Source organism: Poeciliopsis prolifica, unplaced genomic scaffold, assembly GCF_027474105.1.
Source record: "Poeciliopsis prolifica strain line A6 unplaced genomic scaffold, Auburn_PproV2 SCAFFOLD007, whole genome shotgun sequence".
Taxonomy (NCBI): Eukaryota; Metazoa; Chordata; class Actinopteri; order Cyprinodontiformes; family Poeciliidae; genus Poeciliopsis; species Poeciliopsis prolifica.
Genome location: NW_026562382.1, coordinates 9,077,889 through 9,101,343, shown reverse-complemented (window position 1 = coordinate 9,101,343; position 23,455 = coordinate 9,077,889). Strand labels below are relative to the sequence as shown.

The 23,455-nt window shown below is 39.4% G+C and overlaps 2 protein-coding genes across 3 annotated transcripts; both read left to right on the top strand.

Moving 5' to 3' along the window:
* The first annotated feature begins 1,423 nt into the window (after positions 1-1,423).
* Positions 1,424-5,669, top strand: si:ch211-199f5.1 (protocadherin-8). The gene is made up of 3 exons (XM_055032359.1): positions 1,424-4,016; positions 4,107-4,305; positions 4,484-5,669. The coding sequence occupies exons 1-3, from the start codon at positions 1,563-1,565 to the stop codon at positions 4,795-4,797; spliced, it is 2,967 nt and encodes a 988-aa protein (XP_054888334.1). The 5' UTR covers positions 1,424-1,562; the 3' UTR covers positions 4,798-5,669.
* A 1,777-nt stretch (positions 5,670-7,446) lies between these two features.
* Positions 7,447-14,960, top strand: cnmd (chondromodulin). 2 transcript variants are annotated; one of them, XM_055032361.1, is made up of 7 exons: positions 7,447-7,512; positions 7,678-7,821; positions 8,231-8,371; positions 8,495-8,608; positions 8,719-8,872; positions 9,941-10,110; positions 14,387-14,960. In XM_055032361.1, exons 1-7 carry the CDS (start codon positions 7,468-7,470, stop codon positions 14,612-14,614), a joined length of 996 nt encoding a protein of 331 aa, XP_054888336.1. In that variant the 5' UTR covers positions 7,447-7,467; the 3' UTR covers positions 14,615-14,960. The 2 variants fall into 2 exon arrangements, with proteins under 2 accessions (XP_054888336.1, XP_054888335.1); XM_055032360.1 differs by having other exon boundaries at positions 9,935-10,110.
* The last annotated feature ends 8,495 nt before the right edge of the window (positions 14,961-23,455 follow it).

Here is a 23,455-nt window from a genome sequence, read left to right as displayed (position 1 = left end):
CAAATGCAAGACTCAACACAGTGGCATATAATCAGTAATCCTCTAATGAAGTCCAAGGTCAGTTCACAAAAATCCAATCCAAGCTGAAGTATCCAAAACAGAAGCAAGTCCAAAATACAAGCAGGGTGAAAAAAAAATCCTGAAAGACAAAGTTACAATAAAGGCTAAAGTGGAATGAAGACAGCATGACAAATGAAAGCCACATGGGGCAAGGTGTAAACAAACAAAAAACAACAACAAGGGAAGACAATGAGACCCAGGTGGCTAACATTAGGGTGGAGCAGGCGATGGTTATGGGAACGAATCTCAAGAAGCTGCCTGAAACAAAGGAATAAATTCATACACAAATAAAACAGAAAGTTCAAAAACAACAGACTCTGTTGTGCTAAATTTCAGTAAAGTAATAATTTTTGCTATGATTGTGTAAGCCATGAAAGATTTTCTATATATATATATATATATTTTTTTGAATTACTGATTTGTACCTGCATACAAACTGTAAGAACACCTAACAAGCATTGAAGCATGGATGGCAAAACCAGGGAAATGACTTCAACTTATAGACATACTATCGGAAAATTGTTGGAAAATTATACCAAACAAAACAAAACTATCTAAGGTAAATCACAAAATTAGCATGATAAGGAAAAAATAATTTCATTTGTAAGTTGAAATTTCCGACTTACTTTGTCAAAAATTTTGCCTAAAATTATAATTCTTCGTTTCAGCAGTCATCAGTTGCAGGGTTTAATATGTGATTGACAGATCCTACTGTTCAACAAAGGACATGCTATTACTATTGACAGGCAAAAGTAGAAAGATGAACTCTTGACTGATTCTATAGGGGTCCCTTCTTCATTCTTTCGTTTAATATTGTATTACTTTCCACTGAAAGTTGTTTTCCTTCCACATAACTTACCTATGCGGACAGAGATGAACACCAAGCTTATTCCCAACAACCATTTCTTTGTAGTTAAGCGTGTCAATAATTATGCGGCAGTAACACTTTCATATTATTGGGCACTCACGTTTTTTTTTTTAATTTGGCCTATTTATTTATTTTTTTAATAAAATTTTTATTGGTCTGACGCAATTTTCCACCACATTAATACTTAATGAAGCCTTATATCAATTTATTATATTTTTTTGCAATGATTAACCTAAATTAAATGACATTTCAGTGATATTCTGATTTATTGAGATGTAACTGTTAATACAAAAGAAGTAAAAAATTACATTTTTCACACCATCATCTTTCTACCCTTTTTTTCCAGTTGTGCAAAGAAAGAATTAAGAGCTCGGAGCATTTTTTTTTCACCCTGTGTGGATGTATTTTTAATTCTAAAGCGAGGGATTGGTCACACTTGGTCTCATTAGCATGAGGAGCCGTATAAACCCCGCCACTGCAGAATTTGGAGCTGTGTTGAAGGCGAGGCTGCGAGCATATCTGGCTGACTGGCTGCTGCGCGCACCGAAGGACGAACTTTCACTTTCAACACAGTTCAGTTCGTAAAAGCGGCTGCGCTGCATGGAGAGCTCCCTCCAGATGTGAACCGCGCACAATGAGGCTACTCAGCGACGGGAAGACCTCTGCAAAGATGATTGCAACTTATTGGCACCGGTGGATTGTTGTCATCTATTTTCATCTTTCTTTATTCGCCTCTCGGACTGAGTCTGAGGGAAATACAGTGAGGTACCAGACCAGAGAGGAGGACGCACCGGGCACAGTCATCGGGAACCTGGCCAAGGACATGTCCTTGACTGTGTCCCACTCCTCCAAGATCAATTTCAGGATGATGAAACAATTTAATGACTCCTTTATCCGGGTGAGAGAAAGCGACGGGCAACTCAGTGTCGGGGAGCGAATCGACAGGGAGCGAATCTGCAGGCACACTCCACAGTGTCTGATTACTTTTGACGTGGTTAATTTCTCCAAAGACCGCTACAGACTGATCCATGTCGAGGTGGAAATAAGGGACATCAATGACAACTCTCCGGAGTTTCCAAACAGGGAGTCTGTGGTGGAGATCTCAGAGAACGCAGCGCTGGGGTCCCGGATCCCCCTGGACCCCGCTGTGGACGCTGATGTCGGGTCAAATTACATACAAAGCTATCAGATTTCTGTGAACAGTCACTTCACCATAGATGTGCTCCAAAGAGCGGATGGGGTTAAATATGCGGAGCTGATCCTGATGAAAGAGCTTGACAGGGAGACTCAGCCCTCATATAATATAGAGTTGGTGGCAAAAGACGGAGGGAGCCCCTACAGATCCGGGTCAACTAAGATAACTGTGAGAGTGACTGACTTTAATGACAACAGCCCAGTTTTTGACCAGAACAGCTTCTCAGTCAGCCTCCCAGAGGACGCGCCGGTTGGCACCGTGATCCTGGACCTGAACGCAGTGGATGCTGACGAGGGTCTGAACGGTGAGGTGGTCTACGGGTTCGGGAAGCAGGTTTCTCACGAGATCCGCGAACTTTTCCAAGTGGATAACAAATCGGGGCGCGTGACCCTCAGGAGTCCCGTGGACTTCGAGGACAAAAGCACCTACGAGCTGGACGTGCAGGCCATCGATTTGGGCGCAAATCCGATCCCGTCCGTGTGCAAAATCATAATCCACGTCACGGACGTGAACGATAATGCCCCGGAGATCAGCATCACCCCGATTACCTCCATCGCAATGGGTATTGCGTACATTAGCGAGGCGGCAGAGAAAGACAGCCTGGTGGCGCTCATCAGCACCCTGGACAGAGACTCTGGCGTTAACGGCCAAGTTCACTGCACTTTGTATGGCCACGATCACTTCAAACTCCGGCAGGCCCACGAGGACAGCTACATGATAGTCACAGCTGCCTCTCTGGACAGAGAGAGGATCAGTGAGTATAACTTAACAGTCATGGCTGAGGATTTCGGGTCACCCCCGTTGAGAAAAATCACCCAGTTCACCATCAGGCTGAGCGATGAGAACGATAACGCCCCCCACTTTGCGAGGGCCGTTTATGAGGTGTCAGTGACGGAAAACAACGCCCCTGGCGCCTACATCACCACAGCGGAGGCCAGCGACGTGGATCTGGGTAGCAACGGGAAGATCACCTACAGGCTCGTGGACAGTGTCATCATGGGGTCCCCGGTGAACACCTTTGTGTCTCTCAACTCCGTGTCTGGCTCCATATATGCACTGAGGAGTTTCAATTATGAAGTGATGAAACAGCTGGATGTACATATTCAGGCTAGTGATGGGGGGTCACCCCAGCTGCAGAGCACGGCCATAATCAGGTTAAAAATAGTTGATCAAAATGACAACCAGCCTTATATTGTAGAGCCTCCACTCTACAAGGGGTCGGCTGAGATTTTCCTGCCCAGAGATGCACCTGCAGGATACTTGGTGACTCAGATCAGGGCCAGTGATGCTGATGAGGGCATTAATGCACAGCTGTCCTTTAAGATTACAGATGGGGGACACTTAGGATTCTCCATCAACAAAGACACTGGGAAGGTGCTAGTGAATCGAAAGCTTTCGTATGACCTCACGGACAGTGTTAAAGTCACAGTGGCGGTCAGTGACAATGGCTCCCCCCCTATGACGTCCACAGCCATGATTATTTTCAGTTTCATAGAAGGCACCCCACCCAGCCAGCCTTCCTCGGCTCAAAATAGCAACGAGGAGCTCTTTGAGTGGGACATGTCCATCGCCATAATCATTGTCCTGGCTGGAAGCTGCTCTGTTCTTCTGCTGGCTATCATTCTCATTGCAACCATCTGTAGCCGCAGGAAAAAGGAGACGAGCGAGGGGGGTTATGAAGAGAAAGCAGAAACACCCGATGTGGAGATAGCTGAAAGTAATCGTGTGGATTCATTGATTGTCAATCACAAAGGCAAAGCATTTGATGCCCATCCATTTCCAGAGGGTTTGCCTCTGGCCAGCAGCAACACAACAGAGACCAGCAGTGAGGACAGCAGGCAGACAACAGGAATCTTTGAGCCGAACACCAGGCCAATAGAAGCCAAGTTAAAGGTAAACAGATTTCCCTCCTACATTTAAAAATGATCACCTTATCTGTTTGAGCTTTCTGATTTAAAATGAATGTGTTTTGCATCTTTACAGGGTTATTCCACCCTGCCAGGGTACGGGAAAGAAACTGTGAGGCCTATAACAATATGGAAAGGCAACTCGTTCACAACTATCTCAGCGAGGGACCCCCAGATTAGCGGGAAAGACAGTGGGAAAGGGGACAGCGACTTCAACGACAGCGACTCTGACATCAGTGCAGACGTCCACAAAAAGGAATCACCACCAATGAACAGTGAGTGTCAGAGATAATCAACCAATAAATTAAGCAACCCACTGTATATTCATCAGTACTCAAGAGTTGTTATGATTGATTCAGATACAAACTAAATTTCAATTGAGTACCCTGGGTTCTCCTGTCCTCAAACATTCAGACAATCCATCCACTATTTCCTGTGTTTTCCCCTCCTCAGGTCTCTGGGCGTGCACCAGTGAATGCAAAGTGCTAGGACACTCGGACCGCTGCTGGAGCCCTTCAGCCACTCGGCCTAATACAAGCTTGGCCTGCGGAACTCACCTGTCAACATTCTCCAAGACTGCCACGCTTCCCCGGGATGCCAGGAGGGAAAACTACTACCCGCCTCATATCCCTAAAACCAGTGGTCTGCAGAGCGTGTATGAAAAGGTCCAACACCAGGAGTTCGATTACATCCTCGTCGGTCCACCTACACCAGCCAGGATACAGGAAACGGATGAAATATCCATCCCTGAGTACACAAACTCTTAAAAGGACATGAAAAATGTCTAATACTGTAATTAAAAGACATTTAGTCTTTGTACTGTACAGACCTTTAATTCAAATTGACTCCATGTTGGGTTGTTGACATGTTCAGTAGTGTGTTGTGTGTGTCCTTTGGCTCATATTTGACTGTTCATTGTATCATGTGTAATATGCAAGATTTTTTAACGATAATATATTTTTCATAACGATTCAATGTAAAGAGGAATTTTATTATGACTTTTTAAAAGCATGTGTTACTATTTAAGGGCATGACTTTTGGACATTTAGGCCAAAAATGGCCTCTCTGCTGTGGAAAACAATCAGCCATGTTTGTGGTAGATTTTATCATGATGTTGCACAATAAAGAGTTAAAATAAACATTGTTCTGCTGTTCAATAGCAATCGAAATGTAACAAAAAAAAAATTTGGGAGTTGTTTATAGTGATACAACCTCAATTAACCGCCTGTATACAGTTTATTTGCCTCAAAGGCTTGTGAGCTGCAGTAAATATAATGTAGTTCTAAACAGATAGTGAGCGAAAAACCAATCTCCTTGTCTTCTCGTTGTGCACAATGTGGCTAGTCTGCCGCTCCGATTTGCATGCAAATATGGCACTGCTGCTCAAATTCTCCTACAATTGCATATTTTTCAAAGGTCAAAGAATCCCCTCACCTTGTGTGATTGCCTCCCAGCTTACCAATTATTCAAAAAATGTAATTTAATCTGTTCCTAAGCAACAGGACATTTGAATCTCTTTATTTTTTCTTGCTTTTAGGTTATAATAAAGTCTGAGAAACCTTGACCGTAAAACTTGAAATCAGAAAGCTCATAATTAAGCAAATGCTATGTCTCTCTCTCCTTGTGTGTAACGTATTCAGAGTGTGTCCCGTCTTCATCCTGCTGCCTGAATAAATAAACCTAAGAATAATAATATTTACAAGTTTGACTACAGGTATGGTGCCAGTTTCCATTCCTGCTGACATTTTGGCAAACAACTTAAGGAAATATGCAGCAAGCACATAAAAAATGTATGACAAGGTAGTGCTTTTCACTTCTGCTTTTCTGCATAAATTTCAGATAAAACTGAATAATATTTTAACACAAATCTAAGTAGATTAATTGCTACACAAGTGAGATAAGTTTACTATTCAATACCTTGCAGAAGTATGAATACCCTTGAAGTTTTTCACATTTTGTCATGAAAGAAACACAAATTTTGATGTATTTTAGTGGGTATTTATGAGGTAGATAAACATAAAGTAGTAGAGCATATTTGTAAGGTAGGAAAACTATGTTTTGTTTTGTTTTTTCTTTGTTTGTTTTTTTTTTTGTTAACCAAAAATCTGAACATTTTTACTGTATGAAATCCTGTCTGACCAGTTGCTTATTAGTTAATTTAATGTGTGCACTTTAAACTCCTTGAAAATACATTTTGGGGGTCGTTATGGATCATTAGCAAACAAACAACATAAAAGAGAGTTGATTTTGGATATTGGGAAAATCATGATTATGTTGAAGATCTTATGCAACATGGGGAAAGAACTGGATGAGGTGGAATATGGAAGTGTTTTCCTAGCTGGTATTGGAAATAATGCAGTGATCTCGCCTCCCAAATTGGACTGAGCAGACTGTATTTCTTGAGGAAGCTCAGGTCCTTTATTCTTTGCAGCAGGGTGTTGCATTTCTTCAGAGGCTGTTCTAGAGAGTTTAATTTCATCTTTAGCCATCTGTTGGGGAAGCAGCATCGGAGCCAGTGACTTAAAAAAAAGCCAAACAAAGAAGAGCAGCCCTGTTTTGTGGACAGAACAGGGACAACATAGCATTTTATTCATCCACTGAAAAGAAGGGTTGTTTTTCTGTATACCAATGAAGTTCATCTAGACTGACAAGATTAGGTGTCAGTTTCATGTTTCTCAGGGCATTAATTAGAGAATTAGCCAAGAGCAGACGGTAACGCTGGAGGGACTGCAGATTTTCAGACACAAATCTATTGTATTGGTCAAACACTTCACAAATATGGTAGTGGATGTGGGATTTTTTTTTCAGCAGGAACAATGCAACTATGCAAAAATCTTGAAAAATAATTTGTTAGAGGTTTGTGTTACTCGAAAAGTACTCAAAAGGACATGCAAAAATAATTGAACTGGAATTGTCTTTGGTGACAGTATGTTAAATTCTTGATGTATAAAGCTCCTTCCTTGCAGCTGTTAGACTACACAATCCTCACTTTGTCTAACAAGCTTGACAGTTGTGTACATCAATGTCTGGTTGATTTCCTTACTTTTTCTGAATAGTCTGTTTTCATTCGATATGTGCAAATATAAATACACAATCTGCCATTTTGTTAAATTATGTGGCTCAATTCCACATTTCCTTTTACCAGAGGATGCTATTTTTAAGAAATGTACAGTATATATGTTTTTTTTTTTTTCAATCTCTTCAACGCTCCTTTGTATTTCTTTTTTTCTTTTTCTTAGTTTGGCACCAGACGTTTGGCTACTTGTTGCTTCAGGGAAACCTGAGGACCCAAGTAACATTCTGATGAAGAATTTTGCAATTTTATATTAACCTTACATCATTCACACATACCTGTCGGAAAGCCTTCTGGCAGATAACCCAACTTCCATAAAGAGAAGCAACCAGAGAGGGAATTACAGAGGCACGAGAGAGGGATTATGGAAAAAGTGCAGAATTCAGCTGGTGGATCCTGCTGTACTGCGGTAAGACAGGCTCTGTTTTTTGATCAAAACCATTACTGACATCTTTGACATGTTTGTTAAGCTGTCACCGTTGTATAGTCTTAAGTTTTACCCAGCAGTGTTAGTCTTGCCTCAGTCATTGTTCATCATTTGCTGTGTGTGTCTTTGTTTGCTCTTGAATTTAAGGGTCGCAGCACATCCAGTACACCACCTTCTGCTGGAGTCAGTCATGTGCTGAGATTTGGAGTTGTGGCCCTTATCGCTGGTGCAGCGTTCATCTTGTGCATGTTTGTGGTTTTTCTCCACATGTGGAAAGCCAGTGATAAAAATGTAAGTGAATTGGGATTATATGTTAAAAATGGCGACCAGTGTACAGCATTTCAAACTGTAAAATTAAATCTTTCCTTCCGACTTCAACACTCAGGCTGCTCAAATTGATTCATTGTGCTCTTCCACATTTCATACGCAACAGCATAATGTTTATTTGTGTTCTAATGAGCTCACATGTAGGGCAAACCACCTCATTGGGGTCTGCAACAGCATCTCCCGTGGTGCTTTACTCAAATTCTCAGTGTGTTAAAACTACAGAGGATTTTGTTCCATGGAAATGTCTGTGAGGGGGTAAATAACACAAGCAACGTGAAGCTTGTTCCCGCCTCTGCTGTTTGTGTTTGCCACTTTGAGATTTACATAACTCGACTAATCAGTCATTTTAACATGTCACTTTGAATGCTGCCAGGTTTACAGCGTTCGCTACAGCCTGAACATCAATGGGAAGGTGAGAGAGGGCTCCATGAAAATTGATTCTGACAACAATCTGCAGAGATTTCAAACTGGGAGTGAAGCTGGGGAGGCTGTGGAGATTCATGACTTTCAAATTGTGAGTAAGTTTGTCCTTGTTCTCACTCCCCCCGACTCCCAGAGCTCAGCTGAGACCTTCTGTGTGCTTAGCGAAGTAGCAAAGTTGTGAATGTAAACATGGCATCTCTGTGATTTGGTGCAGGGAATAACTGGAATCCGCTTCTTCGGAGGAGACAAGTGCTATATAAAATCCCAAATCAAAGCAAACCTCTCGCTCGTGGGAGCACACAACAAAGACACGCTGATGTTTGACCTGGTACGTGAGCGAGTTCTTTGACATGCAACTTTGAGAATTTGGAAAGAAAGAGAGATATTGCAGCATTAATCTGAGTAAATTCAGAGAGACTGTGTTTGTTCTCTTGTCAGACGGATGAATTAATGCCTGTGAGGTTCGATGAGGAGTTCCTTATATGGGTTGCAGCAAAGCAGCCACTGAAGAACACCACATTTTTGAGCAACAGAATTCTGGATCTTTGTGGGGAACTTCCCGTTTTTTGGCTCCAACCTCTTTATCTCAAAGGTTCTTCCTACTTTTTCCAGATTCTGCTTAAGGTTGTAGGAGGCCTTAAGCAGGATTTAATTTGTGGTAGATTTATGTTAACTGTGATGAATGGGGGTAACAACAAATTAAAATCCCACGTTCAGTTTGCTAGGATATTAAATCTTTTTATAGATCAATAAAAGAAGGAAACAGAAGGGGGTGGAAAAAATGTTTTAGCCTACGCAGTCATGGAGAGACTTTTCCAGCACAGTCTGACACCCTTCACAATGACGATAATCCACAAAAGGTCACTGCTAAAGAAGCTGGCTGCACACAATGTGCAGTATCCAACCAAATTTATGAAGAGACGATTGGAAGGAAAACGTGTTGTAGAAAAAGGTGATGTAACTCCAGGTCAATCTTTGTTGTCTTTGCATGATTTTTCTTTTCTGAGAAATTTGAATTCTGGGCTATCATTTGCCATAATGGTTCAAATTAAAAATTAACACTTGAAATCTATTGGTCTGTATGCAATGAATCTAAATGTGCTTCACCTTTTGAATTGGATCACAAAAGAAATGAACTTTTTGTTAATTTTCTAATTCATTGGCATCAGCTTATATATCTGTGTAAGTCAACATGTCCTTTGGATATTTTTCATATTTTTGGAACCCGGAGGCTTGCAGGGGCCCCAGGGCAGCCATAGAGTCTGACCTGATCCCACCAAAAGGAAAACTGCTATTCTAAAATACACTGTAATCTATTTTAAGTTGAGCCATTTAACTTTTTTCACAGCTCATTAAAATCTTAGCTGTGATTGCTTTTCTTATCTGCTGACACACTTGCAGTATTTCCTGCCTTAGCTTAGAAGTTAGTAAAACACTTGAACATCTTGAACATACACTAAAATTAGAGTGGAATAACAAAGTCCTGTATTAAAAAAGAATGAAACGGAAACATGCAGCACTGCTTGATATCACTGCTGCTAAGTGAATTATTTAAGACGTCTGAGACAGCTCCAGCTATGTAGGATTGAGCTCTGAGGACATGTACGGCATCTTGCGGATGTTGACCCAATACTCTCGCCTCTTGTGGATGGAGTAACAGATGGGGAGAGGAGAAAGAGAGGCGTGCGACGAGCCAAACGGCAGTTAGACATGCAGGACATCAAGGCGTCCACTCAGGATAGGGACCCGGAGAGGCGCGGTGAGCAGGAAGCTGTGGATGAAGGACAGTCAACTATGGGGTCAGGATACAATCCGGAAAACCCCTACCATGTGAGTGATCATTTCATCAACAACATCGTTTACAGTGAACAAGTCTCCATAGCTGGTTAATTTTTGATAAGAGGCATATTCAAGGCCTTGAGGCAATCCTTAAAGTGTTGTTTTAAAATGAAGTCTTGCTTTTCACAGATTACTTCATCACAGCAGTGTTAAAAAGGACGGTTCCAGATGTCGTGAAGTGGGTTTCAGTGTGGTAGTTATCAGCAGTCAGTATTTTACCAGCAGGAGACAGCGGTCTTAAAGTGTATTCTAAATGCGGTCCAAAATCAAAGAATTTGCTTCTGTGGCACTTTACTATGGAATATATTTAACATAGAAAGCATTGTGTTCTGTTTTAAATATTCTGCTTTATTACACCACAAAGTACATTCTGTATTGATTTAAGACTCATAAAAGACTTTACAGTTTTCTCTCAAACTCATTGTATTTGTTAATAACCCAAGCCCAAGCTGAGGATGGCAATGATAAAAAATTAGAAGGGTTGTACGTGTAACGATAACACTGATAGCACTGCTACAATGTGAAGAATGGTGCTGGATGTCATAGACTTGCTGAGAAAAAAAATAATAATCAAAGGCGACAAGAATATTTCTAAGACGCAATGTAAGGACTGACCCCAGGAATTTCTCTGACTGAGGAAATTGTATTGTTCAAAAGCATGTAAGAAATCTCCGATATCCGTACAGTAATTCACTTAGATGATTCTGTACTTTAAGATCATAATCTGCCTAGTATCCCTACAACATGTTCTTAAAGGTGACAAAATGTTACTCAATTATTAATGCACTGACGACTCGATGCATTAATAACACTATCTTTAAAGCTCACTTTTAAAAAGCATACATACAGTTACATCTTCAGGATCTCATTAAAATGATTAGAACTGTAACTAATAATGCATGTGCAAAAATTTTACATAGGGGCCGTGCAGGGGGTTGGCAGAACCCACGGATGGAGTCCTTAGTCCTTGATGCGGCTGTCGTGGGGTTGACTCCCGCCGCATGTCTTCCCCTCTCTCGCTCTCCTCTATCCTGTCAGCCTACTTTCAAAAAATATGGGCCAATAGAGCCACCAAAAATCCTCAGAGAAAAAAAATTACAAAAAAAAAAAGTTACATAGCCAGATTATTTTTATAATCCAGTACTTACAAATTCCTGTCACTGTACTGCTCATCCAATTCCATTTTATTATTAAGCCCTAATACCTTGCCCAACTTCCAGTCCTTATTTTAAATCCTATATTGGCAACTCTGGATAGCATCTATCTTAAACAAAGTGAAATTAGAAGAAAGAAAAGCTGTCTTTGTTTATTATCATGTGGTCATGTTTAACTAAGAAGGGCACACGCCACTTTGCATACTGAAATATTAGCTTATTGCTTTTGCCCTTGAAAAAGTCCCATACAAAGACTTTGTTTTAGGCTTTGTCTTGTGATAGTGATGAGAATGCCACAATGATTTGCAATTGTAAGACATTTTACAACCCAAAACTGGAAGACTCTTAAGTTGAGTGAGACTTAATTCACAAATGTTGTAAATGTGTCATAAATGCTCTAAATTTGTAGAAATGAACACATTTTAATTTTATTTCTTTTTTTAATCCACTTTTTTCACATTTGAAATTATAGACCTGATACATAAAAAGTAGAGACCTCACTCAACACTTTGCAGTGTTACCTGGGCTGACTTAACATGCCAAAAGAAACGTCATCAGCCAAATGCAAATATTAGCACCTCAGTGCTAAATTTAACATGCTATGGCAACCTTGCAGCTAATTGTGATTGTTAAATAGATTGTCTCCTCTTTAGTCTGAGCTTGAAGATCTGAGAGATTCTTGGCAAAATGCTGACTGAAACAATGTTGGAAACAACTGTAACGATTTAACATTGAACATGTTGACTTTGAAAACAAGACTTGTAAACCACATCAGCTGGATTATGTCGTTTTGGATAATTTGCATACATGCTACAAGCCAGTGTAATGAAAGCAGAAAAATTATATTCTAGTAATATTTACAAGTTTTGAGCCTGAAAAAGCAGAAAACACTGGACTCCGAACAAAAATCATATGACCCAGCTTTCTACCAGCATTTAGACGCAGCACTTGCACACAAATCTGGGCTGTGCTAAAGCCTGAAATGAGTCTCAAAATCCTTGTGCTTTTGTAACCAGATCTGTGTGTAAATGCAGTTTTGTGTGTGTGTACCAGGTAACTCGTGTTTACTTATTTAACATTTGTAGCCATAGGAGAAGGTTTGGATTCATAATTTTCAGATTTATGAGGTTGTAGTTAAAAAGTTTGTGTGCAGACATTTAATGGGTGTAGAAATTGTAATTGTGTGTGTGTGTACTTTTATTTTGTATTCCTAATTTCTTCATATTTGTGACCACATATTAACAGGTACCCAGAGTTATGCATACATTCTCTTTTTACGGTGCAAGCATCACGTGCAAAGATGCTTGCACGAGTTACATATCCGGTATTACACACGCGCAGATACTTTTACACACACAGAGGTTTTTGAGACTATTTTCACTCCGTAATGGACACAGATGGCGACTGTTTGTGTGAAAACAAGCTTTAGATAGCTGGAACATTATCATAAAATGCCATTTTTCCATTGTCCTCTGATGAACACAATGAAATGAGATGTTGTGAGAATGTCTATTTTTCATGTTGTATTACTTTTGCATCTCAGTAGCCTTACCATTTGTAGGTGTCTCACAGAATAATTGGGCTATAACAATAATTGAATGGGAATGGAGAACACTATACATGTCACTGTAAACTGAAAGTTACAGAACTAGAGTGCATAAATAACTGTAGTACAGTGGATCCCTAATAAAAAAATAAATACAGTGCATTAAAGAATATGCAATAGCTTCTGGCACAAAGATGTAACATTGTAAAACCTGTACCCACAATGCTCTGTAGATACCATTCAGGTTCATTTGGTTGCACAAAGCAAAACTGTGATGCCTCGAGAAAATTTTCATTGGGTTGCCCAGAACAAACCAATACGAATTTAAAGGCGGTGCAACGTGTAAATAAAATACAGTAGGATCTGGAATATTTAATTAGTTTTTTTGTTGTTGTTTTCATTAATCTGTTGACTGAGGAAAATGACTGTATGAATTAGTATGAACTGCATATAGAAATGCATACATGGTCAGCATCTACAGAAGGCAAATAAATCAAACCTTCCACTGCTCAACTTAACTACTAAACATTCGAAGAACTTGTCTTCAACATCCTCATAACGTGTGTAAACAGTAATCACCTGTTACTTGGCCAGCGCTAAGAAACTCGTTCCATGTTTCTTTCAGCACATGTTTGAATGAATGGTGAACAGTGTTCCTGAATTAGTTTGCAAACACCAAACAATTATTGTGTAAATTAACTACCTTTGCATGTAGGTATTTCAATTTTCAAGCTGCATATATATTTTTTTTTACTATTTTTTTAAAATTCTTTCAAAAAATTTTATAAAAGAAAAACATTTTTCTTCATGAAAAAAAATTGCTAATTGGTGACTCGTCCACAAGTTTAGAGTTACGTTCCATAGAAACAACCTTGAATACTGAATCATGAATTCAGTATTCAAGGTTCACTGTTTTTAGAATGTTCTTTATTTTAATTAAAACTGAGCATAAGTTCACCCACTAAATGGCAACAAAAGGCTTCCAATACAGTTCTTGGTTTTTGTTCAATAAGGATCAACTAGAAATAGCATGCTACAAACATGACTTTCTCTTCAGTGTGAGACAAAGTTATAAAAATAGTCTAGAAAACGTTAATATGAACTGAGGCCCAGCTGTTTGTTAAACCTGTACTGTCAGTAGTGAACAATATTGACAGCTTCTAAAAAAAACCCCACATAACTCCATTTAAATTGAAAGTCCAAACTATCCCTTTGGTATGCCAACCTTCTTCAAAATCTACTTTCAAAAATCTGGAACTCAGTGAGAAAATGCATTAACTTCAAGCAGACCCTTTTCTTTGCTGTTGTTGCGTCCATTGTTCAAGCATCAGTCGGACATCTGAATTTTAGATCACCGTGGTCAAAGCAGCTGGTCTGTCTTGATGAACTGCTGAATCAATGTAGAAAATTCCCACCTCTTATAAAAATTAACATTTTCCACAAAAAAAAAAAAAATACTTAATTCTTGAGATGATTAAAATATTTAGAACTTGTTTGAATTGCAGATATAGATTTAAAAATCTGATGTGCTACTCTTGTATAATAATCCTCTTTAATGTAACCACAGCGCAGCGGAGAGGCCAGAGAGGAGAGCACCATGACCTTTGATAGCATGCTGGACCACCAGGGAATCTGCTGCTCAGAATGCCAGCGCAGCTACACTCACTGTCAGAGAGTTTGTGAGCCTCTGCGTGGCTACTGGCCTTGGCCCTACAACTACCGGGGGTGCCAGGTGGCCTGTCGAGTGATCATGCCTTGTCGCTGGTGGGTGGCACGCATCCTGGGTGTTGTGTAGCCTTCTTGTTTGGAAAGAAAAGTGTCATTTTTTTTTTTTCCATCGCCAAAGATCTTAAACCTTACTGCTTTTCTGAACTACTCTTGACAACGCAACTTGCATAATGTGAAAAAAATTTTCAGTAAATGTCAGAAATCTCTGCTTCCCTAGAGATACTTTTCCTATTTTGTTCTGCAAAATTTGAATACGTACTGTAGATGCAACTCCAGAATCACAAATAATCGCATCTTTTCATGGCCCCATGCTAAAGCTGTAGTGTACTGTATTGTGTTTCATAGAAAGGCTTGGGACCAAATCCAGAATGCTCAGCAGATCATGCCCCTTTTTCTGACTGAGGAAGCTTTCAATAAATTCTAATTACAGTATGCCTGCTTTGAAGTTGATGTTTTTCTGTGTCACACGCTGTTTCCTTGGTTCCACCGGGTGTTTTCTTCTTTTATTTTGATAAAAACTGAAGTGACAGCAACAGTTGCCGTAACTTCCATTTACAGCTCCGATTCAGTTTGAGGGCAACACAGTTTTTGTGTGTCGACATCTGCATTGACATGTGCTAATGCGGGATGAGTGTTGTGGCAGTGGTGGAAAACATTTCCATCAAAATGACAGTTTCATTTACTATTTATTTATTTATTTATTGCTAAAAGGAGACTGCAAATAAAACAGGTAGAAATCAGGATCCCCAAAAGTTTTCTTTTCCATTTTCTTTAATTTCTCTTTTTGTTTTATTAATATAACTGCCTGTGTTTTCAACTGTAGCCTGAATAGCTCACAATCAAAAGTCATCTGACTGTTATCTCCAAAGCCGTACGCCAACTTTTTAAATAACTAAATGCAGCTATGTTGTGATGAAGGTGATTTCACAGGGGGTTATCAAGGCACATCAAATTACAACAGATGTGAAATTGCTCCATATCTGCCTCTAAAGCTGCATTGAAACTCCGAAGCAGTGCGAGGAGGCAACACAAAAGAGATGCTTGTCTTTTTTTCTGCTCGGAGATTTTTCCTGGTTTTCGCGCGGGTGGAGGTGCTTATCACATCTGCGGTGCTGATAAGGCGGCCTCCGTGCTTCCGTAGGCTATATAATATTAATCCCTCTCCCACGTCTGCAGATACACTTAAAGGAAGGTGACAAGCATGACATATCCAGGACCTCCTGATGGCTCGTGCTCTCGAGTACAGCCGCTAAAAGAGCTCCCAAGTACCCTCAAGTGATGTAAATTTGCAAGGGGAGTCCAATTTCCATCACCGTGCTGTCACTGCCATGGTCATTAAACTAAATCATCCTGCTGTGTGTCACACTGCTCCTGTTTTAAAGGCTCCTCTATAATGGAGTTATACTTGGACTGCAGATTGGAGCACAACAGTAAAATGTCTGACCTGACATCACCTGTAGGACTAACCAGAATATTATATTTTGTCCTCAAAACTGTGGAGGCTGAGGGGAAAGTAAAAAAAAAAAAAAAGTACCTTATTGTGAAGTAGTTGTACGTTTTTAACAAGTTTAACAAGGCAAAGTAATTATAATAAATGCATTTACTGCGCTGCTTTGGTCTGGCATTCTGTCCGGGACGAACCTCGCCTCTCGCCCAGTGACCGCTGGAGAAAGGCACCAGACCCCCAAGCAACCCCGCAAGGATAAGCGTGTTAGATAATGGATGGATGGATGGACATTTACTGTGCTCTACTCTCTACTGTCAAACTTTAGCCCATTTTGTCAAACTATAACCACAAATGTCCATATTTTTAAACGTATGTGACAGAGCAATATAAACTACAGCTAAGTGGAAAGAAACTACACTTTTACATTTAAAACCTTAAAAAGTGCATTTGTATTCAGAGAGTTTACTCTGGTACTTCTAAATAAAATTCAATGCTATCAACATCAGAAGTCACATGATCAGTGAGCAGACTCAGAGTATAAACACAAGTGCTCTGTGAAAGCCCCAGAGGTTAGTCCGAGAATATCAATGGAGACAAAACATGGCAGACAGATTGGATATAAGGTTATAGAGAAGTTTAAAGAAGAGTAAGTTTGTAGGAGAATGTTGCAAGCTTTGAACATTCACTTAAACTAACAGAAAACCATTGGTAAATAATATTAATAATCAAAAACTTTATTTGTATTACACCTGAAAAAAAAATAAAATAGAAGCCACAGTGTTTTACAACATAAGAAAGAAGCAACTGAGTAGAAAATTGCTTCTGGTAAAACCTGCTGAGAAAACGTGATAAAGTACAAACATGCAATGAAATATTTGATTATTAAAAATAAAATTACTGTGACAAAATTAAATAAAAATATATTCATAACAGTTATAAATCCATGGAAAGAATATCCTTAAAAACAACTCAAAGGGATTGAAAAGTGAATTTGGCCAAACTGATCTTCTCAGGGAGTGCATGTTTTCTCAATTTGTGCTCTGACCTAAAGAGCTCCATTCCCTTTAGTCTTTATTCAGGATCGTGGTATGATCATATGAGCTTTGTCCTGTGATTTCAGATTTCAGCCCAGGTGTTATGAGATCAGAGATAAATTTGGCACAAACCCAGAGTTGGCCTTCAGGGTGAGCAATAAAATCTTAAATTAATGCTAAAATGAACTTCTGAGCAGTGAGGAGACCATAAAATTGAAGTTGATATGTTCCTTTTTTTATGTTTTAATAAGTAGTGTTTTGTTTCTCAGAGGTTTATAAAATGTAATAATTAATTTGAGAGGAAATTAAAATAACACTTAGAAAAAATACAGTTGAAGTATCATAAACTGTTTGAACCAAAGAACTGACATGCTCTTTAAGGGTAAGGTGGACATCAAAATCTATGCCAACAATTGATTATATATATTCAGAATAGCAGCACCTTGTAACTCTAGAGGAGCTGCACAAATTCTGAGATCAATTGGAGGAATCTCAACACCTATTTGTCATGCAATCTACAAACCTACTTTTTTATCTAAGAGTGGATGGTGGTGGGTGCGTCCTGCTGTCGGGCATCTTTCTCTAAAGCACAGCCAGGGAAGCTGATCAGATTTGATGGGAAGATAAAGGGGACAATCCGAAAAGAAACCCTGTTAAAGGCTGCAAACAACATGAGACTGAGGTAAAAGTTCACCTTTTACATGAACAAAAACCTTAAATCTACCACCAGAGCTACAGTTGAATAATTTAGCTTAAACAACAGTAATGCAATAGATTGGTCAAGTCAAAGCTCAGACCTAAATTTGATTCAGGATCTGTTGCAATACTTGAAATATGTTTTTCAGATTCCATTCAATCCCCATTGGCTTCAGCTACATTTTAAAAAAAATAGTCACTTGATGTGCAAATCTAATAATCCAAAAGACTTCCAGCAAACGTTGCTTCTTTAAAGCATTTACCTTCCTCTTTGTATTTATAGACTACATTATGCTAGTCAATCATGCAAAATTCTAATGAAATACATACAATTTTGTGTTTGTTGAATTATGCCGAAGAGTAACTTATTTGTTTTGTGGATTTTTGGGGAAGGGGGCATTCAGTTTCTCTCCTAATTTGTTGGCAAAGAAGCACAGAACAAAGAGCTCTAACTTTAGACTAAAGGAGATGGAAAACAAAAATCAGAAAGACAGATCCCAACACCACAAGTGAAAACTCAATGTGGCATTTAAACCGTGAAAAAAAAAATGCTCAGAACAACATCAGTTTTCTTTTTCTTTTTTTATCCCGGGGCCCTGTTTCGAAAGAACTTGTCTCTTTTTGACATCCCTCTATCTCCTGAAAGGAGAAATGCACCCCCATTGAGTCGAAAGACGAATGTGTTGGAGATCGGCTTCAGTGTGCAAGACAGTGGTGCCTTTTTCTTTGTCTCTCCCTCTAGAGCCGAGCTTACCCTGGGAGCCCTGCAGGCCGGGGAACAAACAGAGCTTTGTGAGCACCGACCCACTGTGCCCAGCAGCCACACTGCAAACCTTCAGCTCCTGTGCTAATAAGACGCCACAGATGAGGAATGCGCTCAGCTGACAGAGGAGGGGGCGCTTTCTCGCATCCACCCGTGCTTTCATCATTGCCCATCATAACAAACATGGGCAGGCGGGGTGTGTTGTGGATGGTGAAAGCTCTCTTCACCTATCCATCCTCTTGCCACTAAAACCGAATACGATATATTTGGGAGAATTGATCTTTTGCTGGAAGAATTAGGGCTAATCACAGCCATGCAGTCACGAGAGCTCCGTGTAAATATGTCAGTAGACTGTCATAAATTTCAGCGTTGTTGCCCAAGAGGCATAAAAAGTGTGAACAGGAGTGAGAAGTGAACCACTCTAGCCAACGTGTCCTACATTTGATTGCATGTTTTCCATTACACCCAGACATGAATGCAATAAATAGTACTGACAGTCCATTTTGCACCCTAACGATGAACACAGAAACCCTTTTAGGCTTGCTCATTATGTTTGTCTGTGAAAAAGCACTGCAATACATTTATAGATGCTGGCACTGGAGAACCTGTTACCCTCAGCTTTGCACCAGCAGAAACAAGCCAAGCTAGGGAACATTTGTCTTTTCTTTTCTCCTGAATGCTCAGAAATACATGGCTGGATGAAGGCTTGTTCTGCTACAAGGCTTAAATGCTTTTTAATCCCATGGTTGAGTGACCACTTGCAGTTCTGCCCAGTACTCTGCCTGCCATTTGCAGGTCCCTCAGAAGTTTTTCTGTCACTTGCTCGCCTTTCTCTCCCTTTCTCTCAACACCCCACCTCCTGTTTTGTATGCGAGTCCCAAATGGTTTTTAATCAAATGCCTGCTAGTGCTGCATAAAAAAAAATAAAAATAAATAAATAAAAAAGGCGTGACTTGTTTATTTCGCTGAGTTAAAACTCCAAATACTGGTTATATACCTGCCTGACTTCAGTAAATTATTGTCAGTGTTATGAAACATTAAGGCAATTACTCTGCACACACTGCAGGGATTTTTTTTTCTTTCCGCGTATTGCACTTGGTTGCATGGTGTCCTTGTTACACTTAAATAGAAAACCTGTACTGTGGTGTGGGTGTAAATTGGACACAGTACTGGAATTTGCACCACTGCTCTGCGAAGGACAGACTCTGTGTGTGTGACAGTTATTGTGCTGGTGCTGCAGCAACCTGCAGTGGATGTCAAGACTTGTACTAAATAAGGCAAGGCAGTTATATTTAAATCATAACACAAGATGTGGTCTTGGAGAAGATAATGAGAGAATATTAGGCATTTGTAATGGAAAATTGTGTCCAAATCATAAAATAATATTGAAAGGGTAGTTCAGGATATCTTAAGTTTGTTTCTGATAAAAGGTAATAAGACATTTAAATAAATCCAGATTAGTTGGCCCCAGAAGTGAAAGCTGCCAGCTCGTCTGATAGGAACCAAGACCAAAGGGTTCTTTTAATATACTGAAGTACATTCAGTCTCAAAACTCTCACAGTCGTTAGTGTGAACATTCAAGTTGAGGGCAGTTTTTTTAAAAGTGAATAACAAGAATAAAGAATACCAAGGAACATAGCAGACATCTCACAGATAAAACCGTCCTACGCCATGCAAAGGGTATAGTAAAAGCATGGAAGTGCTCTGGTCAAAAAAGACCAAAGCTGAATCATTTGGTCTTATTGCAAAACATAATGTTAGGCAGAAACCTCTTCAAACCTTTGATTATTCAAACAGAAAATGCAAGTAAAGGGAAACGCTCCACCTCTGATCTCCCCATGAAAACAGATACCATGTCGTTCCAAAGTAAGAATGGCAAAAATTTAGAAATTGTGCTGCAATTTCTACAAGACTTTTTTTTTCATATTTAAAATCTACAATGACTTTTAAATCACTTTTGTACAAAAATCTAAATTTAATTAAAATGTTTTGTTTACTACTTAGCAGTGTGAAGTCAACAAAATTTGTGTTTTTTGATTTCCCATAACAAAAAAAAAAAAATTCATGAGTTTTTATAAAACTATAAACTATAAATTAGGAATTTTATGTCCACTTTGTGGCTCACATGATGTATAAACTTAATTGTTTTGGCTTTTGTGGCTAATAGTTTGGACACTACTGATGTCAGGTCAGAGAAGACAAAGCAAGATTAGAAATATGTTTTCACTTAAACCACTTTTTTTTTTTGATATTTCATTCCGCTTCACTTTTGCCTCCTTCAACTTTATTGTGGTGACAAAGACACACACACCCCCACACACACGCACACGCACACACACACACATGCACATATATATATTCCCCAACCAAGCTATTTTAATTGCTAAAATCAACTAAACCTTTTAAACCTGATGTTAGATTTACACCACTATGAGGTTTTATTTACCTTTCATGTTGATACATGATATTTGTCTGGAATTAATAATGAAAACAATTTTTGAAAAACTCACTTAAAATAATCCCTTTACATGATAGAAACCTGACCAATCTTTCCAACTCTTCAGCCTTTGTGTCCAACCTGATCTGGATTTGCAACAAATGGAGTTGACCAAGAGAGAATATATCCATCAACTCTGAAAATCCATAACTATCCCTTTAACACATTCCAAATAGATAACTACAATGAGATTCTCTATCAAACGGTGACTTTCATTTCAACTTAAATCCTTTAAATAGGTTTCCCAGAAGTTATGCATCCTTTTCCAGAGTAGATTGAAATGAAGTTATAGATTGCTCAAAGCAAAATCAAATGAGGACTTCACATCTACAAACTGCTGGGAAGAACATAACAGCTCACTCACAGAGCAATGTCAGGAGGTTTGCCAGATGAAAGTAAAAGTTGCTTTGAGATTTGCAGGAAGTACTGACAAAGTTTATGAAGAAGAAAGTAAATGTCTTTCTAATCCTCAGCAGCAAATGCAACAATGAGGGAGCCTGCATGCTTAGATATGTCACCCCCGGGGCAGGCTCTATACTTAAGACTTACAACAGCCTCATTATCTCCCTCAACTCACATCAGATCCTAGCAGCAGTTTGTCACAGGCAGGCTCCTCTCTGCCACCAGGCATCAGACCAATTCTCCTGCAACACTACTGTACATAATTGCCATATGGACAGCGTTTTGGAGCCAGACTGAAGACTAAAAAGCCCTCCAGGCAGATTCCCCAGATAACTAAATGAATATTTTATCTCATTTCCATCTAATTTGCACTGCATTATAATACAGGAGTGAATTTTTTAATTAATTGATAGAACAGATCAAACACAGGTTTGCACTTTGATTTTTTTTTGTTTTTGGGAGGGAGCTGTTATTTTGATAATTTGCACGACTTTTTTCCCATGCCAAGCTTTTTAATCTCTCTGAATTTCAGCATCTCTTCATAGCCACACTATAATAAAACATACAGCAAATTAATAACTGTCACCGCGCATAAAATGCCTGTCTTGGTTTTGTGAGCACTTCCAGTGAGAAGTTCTTTTTTTTTTTTTTTTTTTTTACCTGCCACCCCACTGATTAATTAATTTCACACTGTTTAATTAAATCCACAGTCTGGGGAGCCTGGGCAGCACCGTGGGGAGCTGCATGTGAGCCTTGTGCGTACAGAGATTACTAAAGAGGGTCTGAGACTCCTGCTCCCTGGCTGATGTTGACGCTGACGTCACCCTCTGGATACCAGAGCCTGATTGTGTCAATGTCATCTTGTAGTCGTGAGCCTTTTCTGCCGGGGACATGATAGCATATTTCCATGTGTGGATTTCCAGCTTACATTTCCTCTAACACAGAGAAGCTGTGCATTTCACAGTATCATCCTGAAAGTAGCCTTAAAATTAGATTAGACAGTATTTTGAGCTTGTGATATATGGTTAGTGTACAGAAGCTGAAAAATTACACACATTTGTTTCTGCATAAATAAGAACCCTTATCAATGTCAAGATGGACTGCAGGAGATTCTCACAGCATAATACCAAAATACAGCAGCTTAAATCTGCAGTATTTCAAAAAGAATATGCTTCTTAAATATTTGTTAAAGCTGTCCCTAAGTTATGACTATATTTTATGAGACAAATAATCTGTTAATATAAATAAATCAGTAAATATATAATAGAGCTCCTTCATACCCTTCCAGTGCGGTGCATTTCCATCTGTATAAATGCACCGCTCCTGGTCAGAAACAACCAACAAAGAGCCAGGAGGAAGGTCTTGGCGCTGTGGGTCATTCACATGTACTCGCTGTTCAATGTGGTAATGGCAGAGAAGTAACTTAGAGTAAAACTATTTATCCAACATTGTCTGTGGGCATCCCAACTAGCCCGGGCATTTAAGACAAGCTCAGGTGTTGGAAGAATCTGTAGAGCGGAAGAAAGAAGGGAAACAAGGTGAGCAGCACATACACAGGATTGATTGACTGCGATAAGACCCTCCTTTAGGTCCTGATTGATTGTTTCTGACTGAGCTGTGTATTTCTGCTGTTAGAACAACAAGCACTGGGAGAAGGCAGAGGAACTTCTTTTCATGGGTCATCTGTCTCAAACTACATAGAGACAGTCTTAACAAATATGTAAAGAAAGACATTTTTTTGACAATTAAAATTACATGTTGCAGTTTTCAATACTGAGGCAGGTGTGCAAAATGACGAAGGACCCAGACAAGCTAATAAGAGGGAAAGTGGAACAAGTGTGGTAGGAAGAAAGTAGAGAAACTGAGGAAAAGAGGTTACTGGAGGATGAACTCCAACTCAAAGAATCTACAAAGCAAAGGGAAAAAGTCCAGCAATAATCTGGGAGACATAAATTCACATATACAAGGAACAGAGCATGAGAATAAACTCAGAGATTAAACTCTAATAAATGAGCTATGGCAACAACGCAGAGAAATGAACAGAATAGGACAAGGCATATCGAATATAA